This window comes from Ylistrum balloti, unplaced genomic scaffold, assembly GCF_031769215.1.
Source record: "Ylistrum balloti isolate Yb309-2 unplaced genomic scaffold, AGI_CSIRO_Ybal_v1 Utg369936, whole genome shotgun sequence".
Lineage (NCBI taxonomy): Eukaryota > Metazoa > Mollusca > Bivalvia > Pectinida > Pectinidae > Ylistrum > Ylistrum balloti.
This window is the reverse complement of record NW_026782046.1, coordinates 974,362-993,288: the sequence shown is the minus strand read 5'-3', so window position 1 is coordinate 993,288 and position 18,927 is coordinate 974,362. Positions and strand designations below refer to the sequence as shown.

Below are 18,927 nucleotides of genomic sequence, written 5' to 3'. Positions count from 1 at the left end.
TTTTGTAATTGTAGTCATAATATCTGATTGGCTGACTTTATATATCTCAACAAATATTAGTTATAAAGAGTGATGATTTTAATACAGATTGTCTCGGAGATCTCTCTGTTCAGACCACCTTAGATTCTGTAAAAGTACATTGGTGCACTTTCCCTTTTGTGTAGCCACATAAAAAAATCCATATAATTTTACTGGTTAAACAATGAGATCTTGTGTGGCACAAAAAAAGCACTTTTATATGGAGTTTATATATGTGGCAACAAACACACTTAGAAAGAGGTTTTTAATACAGATTGTCCGTCCGGTCTCTAATGTCAGACCACCTTAGATGATAAAGGATTGTATGTCCATTGATTTTTTGAGAGTAGAACAGCCAAATTTCTTCAAAGATGATGTCAGCTTAATAAAATGTGAGGATTGCTGTTATCGGCCATTGATTTAAGTTATGTTGGGAAATTGTCCAATAATTGAGTGATTCATTTTGTTATTATTATTACTTTCTTTTTCTTTTTTATTTAAAATTATATTTTTGTATTCTCGTCAGGCACTTTATTTGTATTTGAGGGTATTTAATTCTCATTGCAGTCATAATGCTATGAATGCAGTTATGAGATTATTATTAGGGCTTAAGTGATCGTCACCTTTTTTTTTCTTTGTTACATTGTGATGTCATCAGTAAGATGTTCAATATCACCAGTCAAAAATGTGCAAGCTTATCAACTGGGCTTCAGACAAACATGTATGAAATTCTTTAGGGGAGAGTGAGGGGTAGGATGGATGGGGAATGGAATGTTTATTTCTTTTGATTTTGTGCAAGGACATTCTTTTAATTTTTATTTGAAATAATATATAAATCAGACATTTTATCATTCTAGATATACTTTTAGTCTTCTGTCATTCATACAAAACAATCGGAGAAAAGAGACATTTTATTGAAATACGGAACAAAGAATAAGAGTTTAAAGATAATGGGTAACATGTCTTTAAGAAAAATATAGATAAATGTAAGCATAGTGGAAATGCTGAATAATCATTTATATATCTATGATGTATGTAGAATACTGTATATATCCAGAGATAAGCTAACGTCTGGTAATAAGCCTAACAAATATTTATTGGTGATCAAGAAAATTAATGACAAATTTTATTCATTGACCAGTAATAAGCCCACATGTTGTCTTTATGTCAGAGGTAGTGGGTTTATACCCTGGGTTCATTACAGACTAGGTTGATACAGTAGTATAATGATATTGTGTCTTAAACATCATGCAAAGTCAAACGTTATCAATATTCAATACCAAGTGTTGTACAGGTCCATGGAGCCTCTTGTGTCACTAACAGAGTGTATGTATATATTCCTTGTGTGACTTCATGATATGCGGAAATTTACAGATTGACAGGTTGCTGCAATGTGAACAGAGAGGAAAAAAAAAACAACATGATTGAGCTACTTGTAATAAAGACCGGCATTCATGATATTTTTATGGATTTTTTTAGTGTTTCTATCGCATACATGTCAGAATTGTGGAGAGCTCAAAACAAGTACACATGCTGTATTGATGTATCGTACATACTGATCTTATTGTAAAGGTAGGCCATGATTTAAAACCTTGTCTTAATAACTTCTTCGTTATCTGTGAAATTTACATCCTATAATGATAAAATTTTATTGACCTGCTCACCCTCCAGTTACTATAGTGGATTATTCCGGCACTGATTTGGGCTGTTCTAAGTTTAGTACTATAGGGTTACAAGGATAAATTCTTTGATGTAGACTACCTGGGTATTGTTTCCTGTTTGGTATAAAACGGATGATAAAGAGACAGAAGAACAGATAAAACCAGCTTAGGATGACTTAGACAACTGTGCTGGTCACACAATTTCTTTCTGGTTCAGCGCTAAAATATGGCATATTTATGGCAGAATTATGTTTGTGTGGAAATTTGATTTACTTCAGGGTTAAACATCCCAGAAACAGACAATGCTTGTCCCAAATCAGAATTTAGGTGAGGCTGAATGGGGGGTTGATGGAAACTGTTTCAAGGGGAGACTTGATATATAATAAAGTTCTGTGTGCATGTGTATTCTTGTAGCTGATACCTGGCCTGGGTCTGGCAGCAAAGATAGGAACACCATGCTTTCTGTGTGCTCAAAATTAGCACTCTGTGAATAAGGACTTGTTTAGTGGAATTTATGTCAGATTAAACGATAAAATTAAATCTCCTGAAAACTGGCAAGCTGCTGAGAAAAGAAGGTCCCAAAAGTTCTGTGATTAATGATGCAGAATTTTGAAGAAAAAAAAAACTGTTCCATGTCAGAATACATATTTTATATAAGTTGAAATATCAATCTAGAAAAATATTTGTTTTGAATTCTGAAACTTGAGAAGTTTATATTGTACAAATAAAGCTATCTTACTAGCATTATGAAAGTATATGAAAGTAAAACTGCAGAAGTGTAGGAAATATTGTTGTTCATTTAGTAGTTCACATTGATGTGATGTGAAATGTTAATTTCATATCAACCCATTCAGTAAACAGAGGACAAAACACGATAACAAATGGCATGGTTATAGGCAATATATTTCACAAACATCACTTTCAATGTGTATATTGATGTAGTTTATGAAAAGCTTGGTGAATTTTGTAGAAAGCTGGATTGTTTTGATTTCCCTATGTGAGATACTATTGAACACACACACATCAAAATTTGATGGCTGTAGGATATTTTGTTTGAAGTGTTCCTCGAAAAAGAGATCAAACATTCATTCTGGCTGCATCAGTGTACATAGCTGGATTCTAAATCTCTCAGGGATTTCATAGATTCAAGCTCTGTTGGTCATTAACTGACTTTCTTGACCAAAACATTGGTGAAAAAGTCAACTGAAATCAAAATATCACTTTCATCTGATCTTTATCATGTTTGTAGGGGAAAAAAATCTTGAGTTTGACAACATTTTCATTAATGGATTTGCTGTACGTTGTATCCATGAGGCAATGAAGTCGGCACAATGAATTAAACTCCGAGTGGATGTTTTTTACCTCGGGCCTATTTGTGTTGCGTTGGTGTTTATTTCCGACAGCAGCATGTTTATCAAAATAGAGATCAATAAGATGGAAGTCGGTTATCAAACCTGAAGGATACTAAATCTCCTGAAGAATAAATATGGCATTGTCATGCAAGCTGTTGATGTATCAAAGTCATTACATGGTCAACGAAAATATTCAATAAATTCTGCTGGCATGAAGAAGAATGGTCATTGTTTCGAGATTTATGATAGTGTTGTAGGCGGAAAGAGTTTTTACACTATGCAATTGCCCTTATACAATTACAGTTGTCTAATATAAGGAAGAATATGGAAAATTTGAATAGGAGAGAAAATATTGACATAAAGATATAACTCTGGAAATAGCAATAGGGAGGATAACTCTGACTTTGAATTGGAATTTATGTCGGGGAGGCGGGGGGAGGGGGGGACCATTTTTTTAACTGATTTTTTTTTCTTTATTTTGTCCTTTATTTTCCAAATTTTCTTTGTTATGTTTAAATTTTTTATGATAGTGTTATGCATGTTATGAACATTTTAGCTTCGAGTGCAACAAATGATCACAAATTCAAATTGCATTATAAGTAGGACAGCCGACCAATCCTTAAAAAATCAAAGTAAAATATAAAGTACAATAATGTTATGGTAAATTTGCCAATGAAAGCCATACTTACCATTATAAAAGTCAATGTTTCAAGGTCTGAATTGGGGCGTCGCCCCTAAATCTTTTGTGAATACAAATAGTTAATGTCCACGGTTGAGTTACTTGTATGTGATTGGAAATAGTGTATTACATTAGATCACTGAAAGGTGGTGATGGAAGTTCACATTATTATTCATGGAATTAATGGTCACCTTGTAAATTTTTGTGGGGGTGCATGCCAGGTGAGGTGAGAGAGAGAGAGAGATGGAGAGAGAGAGAAAAAAAGAGAGAGAGAAAGAGATGGGAGAGAGAGAGATGGGAAAGAGATGGGAGAGAGAGAGAGAAAGAGATGGAAGAGAGAGAGATGGGAAAGAGATGGGAGAGAAAGAGAGAGAGAGAAAGAGATGGAAGAGAGAGAGATGGGAGAGAGAGAGAGATGGGAGAGAGATGGGGAGAGAGGTCATAGTGTTGTGGTATTATCTAAACTGCTAAAATTTATTAATGACTACCTGAATGACATAGATTTCATACATTCAATGCAACCTGTTGTATTTTGATATCTACGGTCAATATTTTACAGCATGCCTCTCTATCTCCTCCTCACCTGTCTTGGTCCCTCAGTTGTCTGTATCATTACCTCTAGACCTATGGAATTCTCCTCCTTCAACTGAAGCATGATTTATTTACAATTTAATTGCTATCAATGTTGCTTAAAGTATGACGATAGCAGAAGAACAGGCTTGAAGACCTCATACAGTCGTAACATTGAATCCAGTGGTGGAAGCATTCCAATGGTTTTATATTTTTAGCTATTGAATCATTTCATTTCAGAATTGAGAGCAGTGTGATTAGAATTAAGGTTGCCTGCCTTGTAATTTTTTTTTTCTTGATAGTGAAAAAAAAAAGTTTATGAATAGCTATGGAGCTTGCAAAACATTACAAGCTTTGAAAATGACCGATGTTTGTTTCACAAAGCAGACATGTATGAATTGAGAAGGAATTCGCGTCTTAATGGACAAGATAACAACTTCCTGTTACAGGCTGTAAAGTGCATGATTTAATTAAAATATACTGCTGTAATCTTTAATCAGAAATTTGCACCAGAAATAAAATTGAATGAGTTAACAGTCTTATTTAGTGCCACATAACTTTTGTTACATATAAAAAAGCAATTTCAGGAAATAGTTCTCATTTTATTTTGAAATGGAGGACGAAGACTCCTTGATAGTTACCATGCCAACAGATATCAAATAAACAAAACATTAATCATTACTAATGTTTCAGCAAAAATAATTTGAGTGTACTTTTAATCCTAAAATAGATACACGAGGTGTATACATAGCGATCTGATAATGGAATTAATTTAGAAGTGTTTCTCGGGTTAATATTGTATAAAGTTGGGTGAAGGGTTTATCAAAAGAACCACTTTAATCTTTTTGTATGCTCAATTTAATGTAGATGGCATATCTTCTGAGAAAAAGACAAAGTCTGGGTTACTGTGATGAGTAGTGATTTAGCTTTGTACGACGGAAATCCAAGCATTTTATCATAGATTGGTAGGAGATCTAAATTTAATTGGTAGTTTAAAAGATATTAGTATTGAATTGATACTTTGCTTGTTTGACCCTTATATATTTTATCAGGCATTTAGTCTTGACTGACTGTTAAAATAGTTACTCGACAATGAGATATATATATATGTATATTTGATATGATTCCTACTCATATATAAAAGCTATTCCCTTGCCCTGTAATAAGCCCACCCTTAACTCTTAGAAGTAACTTGGGCTTATTGAAGGATAAACAAAGTCAGTTTGATACTTCAAATAAGGAAGTAATTTACTAATGTAAATGCCCTGAAATAAGCCCAGAGGCCAATGTATAACTTCTTGTTTTAGGTCAGGAGCTTATGGCCAGCTATTGAAGGAGAATTAATTTATTGTTTTATTTAATAGATGCATATACATGTATATATTCAAATATAAAAGTTGAATTCTCAATGTCCGGTGAAATATATTAGAATAACTTAAAACAACACGTCAAATTAAGCATTAGTGCTTTCGTTCCTGAATCTGCATGATGCTTAATAAATTGCCTAGATACAATGTCTGTTACGTAATAACAACAGTAAACTTCAACTTAAACTGAAATTTGATGATACAAGGACAAAATGTGAACAAAAGAATGATTTACACAGAGACATACCCTAAAAAGCACAAGGAGATAAGACCAGGTGTTTTTGGAGGGTACGTGTCTTCTGCATCCTTGACGAAATCCTATATGGAAATATTTGTTGATCCAAAAGGTAGATAAGTTTTGTTTTTAACGACAGTCATATACAAACAAACAAAACCAATACACAAAAGACAGGAGGATATAAAATAAAGTTGTGCTCAATTTTCCCCAAAATAAGCCCTTACTTTGTAATAAACCCATCCATACATTAAAATTATAAACCAATGCTGTATTTCAATACCCTGTATATTGAGCCTATCCTCTTCACTTTGTGAGAAAACTTATATGTTGGCCAATGGGCTGATATTATAGATAACATCACAGAGCACATATCCTGCTTATAAAAACAATTTTGATTGTTTACCATTTTTTTCTTTATTTTCACCTTAACACAATCAAAATTAGACTTTAATGCCAAGTTTTTTGATTATTTTTTTTTTATGTATAGCAGATGGTGGAATGTCGAGCTAATGACCTTCAAAGTTATGTATGTAGTAACCCTCCAAGACTAATGAAGTTGTGTAAATATTGTGCCGTTTATTTCTTGGCTGTTCCCTGTTGTTGTCTTTATAGCTGAATACAGAAACATCCAATTAGCATTTTGTTAATTATCTTGTTAATAGCAAGAAAGAAAAGCCATTGGCAACACAGTTGTTTTCGCTGGTAACCAGATCATGAGCTCTATATTGTAGCGCAGAAATATGATCTAGCTGATCTGTAATTCAACTGTCAGAACGCTGTCATAAATCCAGAATTTTGCAGAGCAAGCAGGAAAACTACTGTTATGGTATGTAGTGAGTTGTTTGGCTTAAACGTGGTTCATATACTTTGGGATAGAAGAAGTGTGTGGGAACATTGTCACAGGCAGACATAGATATTTATAAGAACAGGATAAATATCTGCCATTAACTCAATATAAACTCTGAAACAAACAAATATAAATTCAAACAGCATCTGCTTAAGGTCCCACAGTGTCTCTTCCTAGAATGTTCACCTCTCAGTTGCACTTGAACACTAAGTTTATAACTTTACAACATTTTACATACCTGTATTACACTATTAATTCACCAGTATAACCTTTGTCATTGAAGTCCCTTTTGTGTCCCAAAGTGTCTTCGCTGGCAGATATAAGAGTTTGATAACCGACTTTATTAATCCAGTCTACCTCTAACTATGTAGCCTTTAAGCACCCTCTCTCTGTCCTTTGATATCAACCAACCCTCTGAATCAAACACTTAAATGATGTAATGTAAACATACTTACAAGTCTTTTGAAAAAAACCGTGCAATGTCAATTTAGGAAAAAATGGCGCCATGATGCATTTGTGCATTGGCAATTATTTCTGTATGAACAACTTACAGAAAGTGCAATTAACACAGTTATATTTCATGTAATATATTAAGTTTGAAAAGTAATAAAATAAGATTACCACTATGATATACTTCAAGCCAATACCATGTTTAAATCACCTGCTTTATCTCAAAATCATTCTCATCTAGAGACTGCTACAGACTGGTCTAACTGGCATATATCTGGTTTATTACAAGTGAAGAGGTATACCTTTAAGCTTGTCAATTTACATATTTGGTTTTTTTTACTGAATAGGGATGAGGGGGGCCACAGACACTCCCACATCTATGACCTAATGTTAAACAAAGCTTAGTCGAATGGACTACAGTGCTTTGTTACCATCTGGTGTATTTTTTGGTATATAATCTGTGTACCATTTTGACACTATTTTCCATTAGTGTACATAAGATTACAGTACAGGCGAAAAAATTGGTTGATTCCTTACCATCTTGTACACAGTGTACCTCCGTGCTAGTCTTCTCCACACTGGTCATTTGTCTGATAAAGGTGATTGTGTAGTCTTCGAAACATCACACTCTAATCTTCTACTGATTGTGTTGAACATCTATTCTACTGCTAATTTACCAACAGGTATAGGGGCTAATCGCTGACAAAGAGTGGGGGACAGGACTAATTTTAGTACAAAGGAATAACATTTGTTGTAGAAAAAATATAAGCTTTATTTATTTTAAAACATTTCCTAAACAAGCTGTCAACTTGAATTAGTCACTCTTCGTGTTGGAGACGAATTGAACACAACACAGAAAACCAGAGTACTTGGGCTTATTATAACCCACCTACCCCTACCCTGTAAGGAAGTTAGGGGGTGGGGTTTACTGGAATCAGCTTGTCTGTCTACCCATCTGTCCATCTCCCTGTCTATCCGCCTACACGTCTAGACAACGTCTCCTTAACTTATAGAGAAATTTCAATGAAACTTCACAGGAATGTTTGCCACCATGTGTAGATATGCATACAGGTGGTTTTTTTTTTAGCAGAAATTTGGGTGGCCATGGTAAACAAGTCACGAAACACAAGTTTTCATATAAAATTCCATAACTCTTAGTCCTTTCGTTTATTCTATTTAAACTTAATCAAATGCTGCAGCTAATAATTATACACCCTACAACAAAGTTGGGGGGCGGGGGTTATATTGAAATCACCTTGAATGACCGTCTGACTGTCTGTCTGTCCGTCTGTCCGGAATATTGTGTCAAGTGTATTTAAAAAAGTACTGAAGCAGTGTTTCTCAAACTTGGCACACTACATCCTTATGATATAAAGTTGTTCCCTTTTTTTTTTTTACGTAAGATTTCAAGATTTGTGCTTATTGTCGAATAATCATGGTAGGTCCTAAAGGCATTAACGGACAGGTGGGTCTAGTATGTATGATTCGTGGCAGCAGGCCTTCTGTTGTTTGCACACATGGTTTTGTCAGAAAAAAGCACCAGTCAAGGTCACAATTCTAAACAAGATCAGGTTAAAATAAACAACTACAATGAAGACACAGGATTGTTCTGAAATAAGTGACTTGTCTGTTTCGTGGTACACCAGTCAGCAATACCATTACTTTTAAGTGAACTCTGGAGCTTTTTACCTGTTCTCTTAAATCTGAAGTACAGCTCTGAGCCAAGTTCCTAGCAGATCCATGACTTCTAGCACAAAGTTAGAATATCGTTCTGAAATTTCACAGCCAGCAATATTCACATTGTATTTTGTAAAGAAATAAAAAAGAGAAGACACTGGGCTATGAATTAGGTGGTTTCTGTTATTCCTGTTGTTTGTCTGTGTTGGATCGAGAGAGAGTCTGTCTTGGTTAGGGATATAGGTTTCATTCATTAATTAAGGTGATAATGCCGTTTCAGACTACAGGTGAGGAAGGTACAGGCAGAAAGGTTATAAACGTAGATACACATACTATTGTATGAATGTGGCCTACTAATTGAAAAGTTGTGTAGATTATATGTGGTATAAGAGCTGGGTACTTGAGATAGAGCTGAAACAAGAAAGTCTCTGGTATTGTAATAAAAACAACCATTTCTCTCCCTTTTCCTTTCTAGATATTTCAGTTCTTTCTCTCCATCATTTCACTGTCTTTTCCCATTCATCTTTCTGTTGGTTTTTTTTGTGCAGTCCTGCCACTTGGTGGTCTGTATAGTGTAATTTCTTAACGTATGTTTAAACCTATTTTCTTTTGCATGCTATTTACATCCATGAATTTGTGATTGGAACCAAGACAGAGATGTCAAGCAATAAGTGTACTATTGTCTGCTTCAAGAATGTTCATTGCTTTGGATTTATAGAATTAACTTGTTATTGTAGCTAAAATCACAAAAGTCAGCAGCCATGAAAAACACTTTGTTTACAGTATTAAACTTATTTTCACTTTCTCTCATTCCTTTTTTCTGTCTTTTTTTCTGTCACATATCTTATCACATATACCATATCTCTCATTTTCTTCAATCTATTTTGTTTCTCTTTCCTTTGGACCCCCTTCCTTCCAAGGTTACCATAAGACTTTCCCCCCTCTCAAACTTCCCCTACCAACACCACCACACCACAACCCCAAACTACCACATACCTTGCAGTACTATGCAGACTTGTGCTCATATCAATCACTGAATGACCCAATATTCTTCTCACGGTAATTACTTATAAATTGTTACTTTTTGTGCCTGATATAAAAATAGATACCCTAAGATAAAATTTATTGTACTAATTTTGGTATGATTTTGTCAGACTGTCTGTCAGTTTCTAGACATTTTACACAGTGTTGTCTCCCCTTCTTCCCTTACAAACCTTAAGAAAATGTTGCTACTGTTAAATCATTAATTTTTTGGGGGGATTCATTTTCAGTGATTCCATGGGCAATCTTAATCCCCAAATTCATATGTCCACAAACTGATATGATGAGTTTTAGGACATTTATTTGGCAATATGTATCCACGAAATCAAATCTCCACAAAAATGTGATTTTTTGGGGAAAACAAGTAAAATCAAACCCCACAAAAAAATTTGGTTTAAAAGTATGCTGTTTACATGCTATTTCATAGAATTTCACCACATGAATATATATTTCTGTGAAATTGGACACCATTACAACCTATTATTTTATTGTCTCATATTTAGAACCGACCAATAAATACTTTTCATTTAATGGAACTGGCAACAGAGATGATTCCAGACAAATCCTGTCAGTTTATTGAGAACTTACTTCATGGCATTGAGATAAAACCCAATAGGGAAAAAGATTGCAGGAAGACACTTTCATGTACTTTTTTTGCTTTTTCTTTTTCATTTTTGTGGGGGAGGATGAAGGAGGGATTTACTTGGTGATAAAACTGTCCTGGTAAAGTTTTAGTCAGAAGAGATAGGCTTATCTACCGACTTGGCCCTACAGAGTCCAACACCGGATTTAAATTCAACACACAGCTAAAATTGTACCTTCTCTACCATCAAATTTTTAGGGCCAGAAAATTATCTGGCTATAAAAAGAAGGAAGTGGGGTTATCTAAAGTGACGGAGAATAGATTGATGGAAGCTGACTCAGAAGTTCCCGAGGTTTACATACCCAAAAGCTATTGAACTGGTGTGGAATCGCATACAAACAAACACCGTTGATCCATTTCTAACCAATTTCTGTGTGGCTCTCTAGTTTCCTTCCATGCATAATTCTAAAACGTTTTGTTGTGTTTCTGTCAGTTTTATGGCCGTAGATACAATCTGGTAGATGTTCGGTTCTGGTTCTCTGAATAAAATGGTGATTTTGTGTTGCCAGTATTGGTACAGGATGAAATGGTTTGATGTTTTGGTGCAGTGAGATAGCGTTGTTAAGGTGTAATAGATAGAGTCTGTAATTTATATATAGATGTTGACGGCGTGTTTATCTGATCTATCAGGAAACACTGGAATTCATTTGATTGGCAGCCTGCAAAACAACTCCTTGAAAAGGAAAAAGATATTTTAGTCTCCTATTGCAAGTTTCAACAGAAAAAAACAGCAGAGTCCACCTGTGATGTCATTGTTTACTTTTCAAATTTTATTTCTTTTGTCTATATTTATTTTACAAAAAATGTAAAGCAGATTTTATCAGCTTTACCTGTTTACTTGTTGACTTAGATTGAAACATGTATGCTTGCAGCTAATTCTCTGTTTTATCTGGCAATAAATCCATTCCTGGTAATAAGCCCACCGTGATTTATTACTGTTTAGAAGACCAACAAATGCTATTTTGTTGTTTAGTAATAAGCACACCTCCTTACTTTTGAGTCAAAATTATGTTGTGTCCCTGTTTCGGATAGTGCGATAGAAACATATCAGTCTCCTTTTTAATTTTCATGATGGTTGAGGAAGGCAGGGAAAGTATTAAGTATCCCCTGACCAGTTTGTTAATGTGTTTGATGGATTTATCATCCCATGAACAGACTAGGTCATTTCAAGCCGCATTCTCCTTGTAGTAATTGATTGCTACCTCACTGAACATAATGCTGGAGGCCCTTCCCTTATCATCCAGAGCAGTTGTCATTAAATGGCTTTAACTACAAATCTTTTTAATGACTTTTGTTGTTTTAGACGAGGGACGAGAAGCTATAGATGATGAGAATGGTCTCCCAGTGCTGTTAGATCTTATGAGGAGCCATCTGAAGAATGAAGATCCTGCAGCTAGCAGATTACGTCTGACTGCTTGTGGCTATCTCCTAAACGTCACCAATACTAATGGTAGGTTTATACCCAGGTAAATCCTTACATATCAACAGATCTGGTGACACACCCATGTCAGTGAATAAAACCTGATATATATTTCTTTAGATTATCCTAATGCTGTGTTTGAGTAAAAGTTTTAAATCTTTGGCCACCATTGGCTTATGGAAAACAGTATTGAAGTGACGTCCCTGTAGGTTGGGCTTATTTAAAAGTAAATGAGGAATCTCAGAAAAGTATATAGTAAATTAAACAACAGAAATAAATGTACTTTTTTGTACTTATGAGATGTCCCTATCAGTCGAGCTTATTTCAGGAGAAATAAGGAGTGCTGTAATTTAAACAAAAGAAATATTGTAATCGTTGCTTCCATTGTAGACAAATTGTTGGAGAAAGCTCTAACAGAGGGCGCTCTTGACCTGCTGGAACAGTATGTGTGGCAGCACCGCAGTGACAAAGAGATGTGTAATATGGCTCTCCTTGCCATCGGAAGTTTTGTTGACACTGGTAAACAAACAAACAACAATTTTAGTCTATGGTGTCCAACTGGGATGAATTGTTGTAAAAACCTCAATTTCTTTTTCAAGAACAGCTATGGGTATCTTAGGAGTCTTCAATTCTACCCGCTAATTCATATTTGAATCATTTTGTTTTTGGCTCAGGGTTTAGAGAAAACATATATGTACTTTAAGTGCTGACAGGTAGAAATATTGATACTATGTATTTCTTCTTTAAGTTTGATTGCCCCGGTCTGACTTTGACGTATTCAGAGTAAATTCAGGATAAACATAATGTAAGAACTTTGTGAATATTTAAGTAACTTCTGTTTCTTTGTTTGTAGATTTGTGCCAACATAAACTTCAGTCCTCAACCCTATGTAGCACCATTGTCAGCCTTCTGGACACTAAACTGGCTGACTGCTACGAAAACATGATCCTTGAGCTCTTCATCAGCCTTTCAGAGATTGGTGAGTGATGTATCTAAACAGAAGGAATGAATTGTATCTGGAATGCAAAATGGAAGGCTGGTTGTAGGACAAGAATATGTCTGATTTGTTTTATGTGAAAAGACATGACTTATTCTAGGCCCCTTGTAAAATCTGAGATGATTTCTGTTGATATCGTCTCTGAAGGGGACAATTGAGAACCTAACAATGTAACTAGTCGTGTCACTTAATATTCTGTATCAGAAAACAGCTAAATGTATATCTGTATTGTGAGAGACTTTCTTTAGCGTTTTCTGTGAAGCAGACATTGGAAATTATCAGTACACCATTACAGCACTTTGGACATTTGTGTTTTCTTGTCTTTCTTTCTGTGCAGTAGTTTCTCTGTTTGTGTCCTCTTCAGCTGTTTTGAGGACACCACAATACAATACAGCTGGATCAGAGATGCCTATTTGCCCAGTAACACTTCAACAAAGTTTTGATCGGCTAAAAGTGCCTTTTCGTCTTCTCTTTTTCTGTGCTTTGTTATTTCAACTAGACACTAGTCCTTAAAGATCCTAGGAACCTGTTTTTTTATGGATAAATTGGTTCGTTGGCACTTTAAATGTATCATTTCAGTCATAGATCAATACAGGACATACCGGCCTCAAAAGGCTTATTTGAAGTAGGCCGGAAAAAAAAATTTCAGATCATTAGGTCTGTCCATATTTCATAAACGGGAAACCCTGGTCCAACTGACAAATGATGGGCAACCCTGGCCCAACTGACAAATGATGTGCAACCCTGGCCCAACTTACAAATGATGGGCAACCCTGGCCCAACTGACAAATGATGGGCAACCCTGGCCCAACTGACAAATGATGGGCAACCCTGGCCCAACTGACAAATGATGGGCAACCCTGGCCCAACTGACAAATGATGGGCAACCCTGGCCCAACTGACAAATGATGGGCAACCCTGGCCCAACTGACAAATGATGGACAACCCTGGCCCAACTGACAAATGGAGGCAGACTTACTGTTGTGAGACATACTGTCTTGTTTAGTTGATCACTCTACTTTACCATTGTCACATCTGTATAACCTGAGCACGTACTGTAAAATTGTCTGCTTTTGTGAAGTTTGATTTTTCGTTAGTGTTGAGGGTACCGTAATCTACATATTTATCTGTCCACAGAGTGACAAACAGTTAAAATCACCAGGAATTTTACTACTAGTGTGTTTCACAAGGACAATTTATCCTAGAAATCAAATGTGTAAGAATCCACATTTAGAAATAAAATAGAAATTTAAAAAAACAACAAAAATTGAATCCCACAATAGAAATCTAGAAATTTGTCTGCATTTTCTTACATCCATTGTTTCAGATGACTTGAAGGATATTTTAGCTGATACCAACCTTAGCAGTCATCTCATTCGCATCATCCAATCAAACACTGGTCGCCTTGACGATGGAAGTCAGCAGACGGTCAAAATGGCCTCTGACCTTCTTGTCTTATTGCTGACGGGAGGTAAGTCAGATTGATAAATCATTAGAACTTGCCTGTTTATTCTGTACTAAGCCCAAGGGACCAAACACAAAAACCTCTGTTTCAGAGTTTGGAGGGAATATTGCAGAAAAATGAAAAATAAAAATGTAAGCGTTTTTATTGAGAGGCAAAAGAATTTGGGCTTATTACCACTCACGGATGTATTGATGGGAGAATATGGTAGACATAATTTCTTCAATGTGCTCAACGCATTTTTAAGTAGAACAGTCGAAAGGCTGTAATAGAAGAAAACTGAATTGTGCATGCATTTTGTATGTAAGGATGTATGTTTGATTTTGGAAAAGGATCAATTTGTTTTTGCTCACAATAAAATCATTTACTATCATTGGGCATTTATTTTCATTATTTTCAGGAGTCAATGAATTCTGGAAATAAGGAAACAGTTAAAAAAAGTCAATATGAATATTTTTAGAGAAGTTATTGAGTGCTATTTATTCCTGAAATAAAGTATCAACAAATCAAAATTGACAAAAAAAACACACACAACATACACATACAAATCTTAAATCCCACAAAATGTATTATTTTAAAAGTTATGTTTCCTTGTGTTTAGACAAGAGTATGGAGGTGATGTTTAGTAAGGGAGAAGGACTTGTTTTTGTGGAAACTGTGAAATGGCTGGAAAGTGACTCCGCCCACTTACAACTCTCTGCAGCCCTAGCCATTGGAAACTTTGCTCGTAGAGGTAAGTAGGGATCAGTGGATTTTTGAAAGAAGGAAACAGAACTGTTAGAATTTAGAACTAGAACTTAATATTTGTGTTTTTTATAACAACTTCTCAAGCACATGGATTTACATAGCATATCTTACAGAGTATAAGCAATAAAAATGTATATTATAAAATGTTCATAATGGACATCATCTTTATCGTTCTATGAATAGATAAAACTGCATTGTATTTTCTTTTCTATTGTAGATGAACATTGTCAGAAATTAGTGGAGCAGGGAATTGTTGAGAAGCTCTTGAATGTGATTAGCGCTCAAAGTACTCCAGAAGGGGACATAACTCTACAACATGCCGTTCTCAGTGCTCTCCGTAATCTTGCCATACCAGGTATGTGCTTTTGTTACCACAGTATGCCTTTGATATTTCCCTCCAGATCTTTTCCTTCGATCTTAAAACAAAATTATAAAATATTCATATTTATCTGCGGTAAGATGGGAAACACATTACATCATACTCCGTGTATGGAGTGGGCTTATTACACGCCAAAAAAATTACATTTATTGTGACATGAAATGCCACTTAACTACAAAATATGAGCGGTTTTTTTTTTTACCAGACATTGAGTTATTGATTGACATCTAAAGAAGTACAGCATACCTATTTTGTTTTGTGTGCATTACATTTTTACGAATTTTTGTTATTGAGACAAAATTCACAAAAATTAATGGTGGTAAATTAAAGCATGAATTTTCAGCAATGATTATTGTCTAGTTTGTTTTTTCCTGTAATTGTCTGGTTTTACCACAAACTTGTGATAGGAAAAATTAAAGTCTAGTAGCTGTGAAAAGAGAGTTTGTTTGCACCAATTTTAATATATTATTAATGAAGTTTTGTTGAATTAGAACATAAATCACTCTATATTTCCTTACAGTGAGTAACAAGAGTTTCCTGTTGAAAGCTGGGGTCATAGATGTAGTTCTCTGTCTGATGCCGACAGAAACCATGGCTGTTGTGTTCAAACTTCTAGGTGTTCTGCGAATGCTCATAGATAACCAAGGTAGGTAACTCTTGTTCTCATTTTTGTAAGGATTCGATTTCTTACCAAAGATACTTGTTCTATTGTCAATGGATTTAAAATTACAAAACTATCAGTAGCGTGCACATTTACATCTATCAAATGCGGGAATGATTTTCTCGTAAATTTTCAGCATTTTTATCTTTGGTCGTTGTGAACATGTCACAATGAAAGTGTCCAAATTTTCAAAAAGGCTAAATCAATATCAGACAGATTTTCTATTAGAAAATGTTTTAATTCTTTTCTTCATTGATTTTTATTCTAACATTCTCCAATTTTAGGCTGTTGAAATTGTCTATCATTCATCTCCTTTCTTTTTGCTCAAAACTTGGTGGATCATATCAGGTTGTAGCTTCCCATGGGTCTTCAGGGTGTGCAGTGACACAAAAAAAAAAATCACATCATGCCCGATAAAGCTTGTTTGCTCTTTCTAAAAAAGTTCAAAAGAGTTTCATCTCAAAATTTGATTGAGAAGTTCTCTTGGTTCTTTTCGATCAGATACCAATTGAACTGTGGTCTATACTGAAAACGTAAGAAAAAAAATTAAACTAAATTGTAATATTTTTATCAGTTATTCAATCTGCATATGTGATTTAATTTAAAACTTAACAATTCAGTCTTGCCTGCTCATATTAGTTACATCACATCCAAAAATTCTTACTGTAAAATTGTTAATTTTCATTGGGAATTTGTTTTCGTCAATTTTGATAGGGCTCTTGATCCCCAAATTTTTATGACCACAAACTAGATTCATTAGTATAAGCTCATTTGTTGATCTATATTTATCCACAAAAACCATGAAAATTTAGCCCCTCGAATATACATAAGTTCACAGTATAAAACATACAGGCTTTGCTCTACTATTTAAACTGGCTCCTTGGTTTTTGCAACCTACCATCTGCATGGTTCAGGACTGATGGTGCCTTAAATATGGAGGAAACGTTAACATCATCATCCTTTTTTCTTGTGGTTAGGAACATGCAAACATGATGTGGGCCATATCCTGATTAAAAAATCAACTACTACCTTGTAAAATTGATTGACACTGGTTGGTCCTGGGTTGATAGTGGCCGAGATTGTAGGTTTTCTGATTGGCTGAGCTAAGGGATGGTATTGGCGCTATCTCTGTCGGAAGTGTCAGTCGCACAACATAGATCTGATTACATAACTGTTGGAGATTACATAAAGGCTACCTCAACGGTCTTGGTTTTTCTTCATTCTGTATTTTTTTGTCGGTTAAGGGCTTCATGCTGAAGCAAGATTGTGATTGAGAAACTTCAAGAATTCCTTTGCTTTGTCAGTGTATAGAAAAAGATAATGGACTTGGCTTCTGTAGGTTTTATGGTAAAATACGTCAATGTCTCAGGATATTTCGATATTTTTATTGAATTTTCATATCTATTTTGTTAGATATTGAACAATATAGGAACTTGACCTTTCTCCAATACCATTGCATCAATTTTGAGGGGGTTTTAATTTCATTATTTTTCCTCTCTCTGTTAATCCATAATTCATTTGTCAACAAATAATTTAGTACAATGTGTTAAAGTGAATTTTGTAAACACAGGTTATCCATTGGCCCCAGAAAAATATATAGTGTTAGAAAAACTGAGAAATTTGAGTCTCAAGTAAAGCATTTTACTGAAAAAAAAAAAAATATGTTTTCAAGTTTTTCGTAAACCGGTTTGAGGTGAATATCCTGTAATGAATTCAATATGTTCGATTTCAAACGGAGTATGTTTTTGCACATTCCCAGAACCGTGTTCTATTTCCTGCCAATAACAGTTCAGGAAATGAGTGTATTACATGAAGTAATGGAAAGAATAAAAAAAAAGTTAATTTGAAAAGTATTGGGGAGCCTTTCTTTTAGCAGGGTTTTCCAACAGCTGATGACATTTTCTGATGTTAAAGGTACCTCAACCGTTATACGAGATTTTATTTCAAATTTGATATGAATTAGAATAGTGTAATAGAAATGATTTGAAGCGTTTTGATTCTAAGAATGTTCTGTTTTCAAGTTATTTGTTTAAAAATTCAGAAAATATACCACACGCAACTTTCTCTTTTGGATTTCAAGCTCACGAGAACCTTCTTATGAGTATTACAAGCACAACTGTAACACATTGTATGGAGGTTGTTGTTTACAGAGGTGCTGGGTGAGGGTAATTTGTTTTCCCTATAACTGTCAGTGCGAGTTGGGAATGAGAAGCTGGTAGGGTGAGAATTTGGTATTTATAACGTCTGGCGGATGTGGCTGAGTTTAGATTAGTTTGTCATTTTCATTCTTGTTGATGGCAACGAAGTCTGTGAGATGCAGTACCAGGTAACTTGAGTCTACAGAAAATCCTTTTAAACTATGTTTTAACTGAAATCAATAAAGACGAATATTAGTTTCACAATAAAAATAAAAATCATCATGGATCAATATTACTTGCTATTTTGCTGTTTAAGTCAATATTCAATTTCACCAGCCATCAGCTTTCATAAATCAGTGTTAACTCTCCAAGTCTTGGGTCAATATTTACTTTTATAAGTCTATATAAGCTCATGAGTCAGTACTCACTTCACAAGTCATCAACTTTTACAAGTCGTTAACTTTCATAAGTCATTAGAACAGTCAGCAACATGAGTCCGTATTCACGTTCACAAGTCATTAGCTTTAACAAGTCGTTAACTTTCATAAGTCGTTATAACACTCAGTAACATGAGTCATTA

The 18,927-nt window shown here is 34.8% G+C and overlaps 1 protein-coding gene across 1 annotated transcript in view; it reads left to right on the top strand.

Annotated features, from left to right (window-relative positions):
* The window catches only part of LOC132547172 (rap1 GTPase-GDP dissociation stimulator 1-like), a 42,551-nt gene that overhangs the window by 12,158 nt on the left and 11,466 nt on the right, over window positions 1–18,927 (top strand). The window contains exons 5-11 of the mRNA XM_060210927.1: window positions 11,847–11,993; window positions 12,354–12,482; window positions 12,817–12,942; window positions 14,288–14,431; window positions 15,024–15,155; window positions 15,387–15,524; window positions 16,069–16,194. Of these exons, the coding sequence (XP_060066910.1) occupies window positions 11,847–11,993; window positions 12,354–12,482; window positions 12,817–12,942; window positions 14,288–14,431; window positions 15,024–15,155; window positions 15,387–15,524; window positions 16,069–16,194 (942 nt within the window). The remainder of the gene's footprint in view (window positions 1–11,846; window positions 11,994–12,353; window positions 12,483–12,816; window positions 12,943–14,287; window positions 14,432–15,023; window positions 15,156–15,386; window positions 15,525–16,068; window positions 16,195–18,927) is intronic.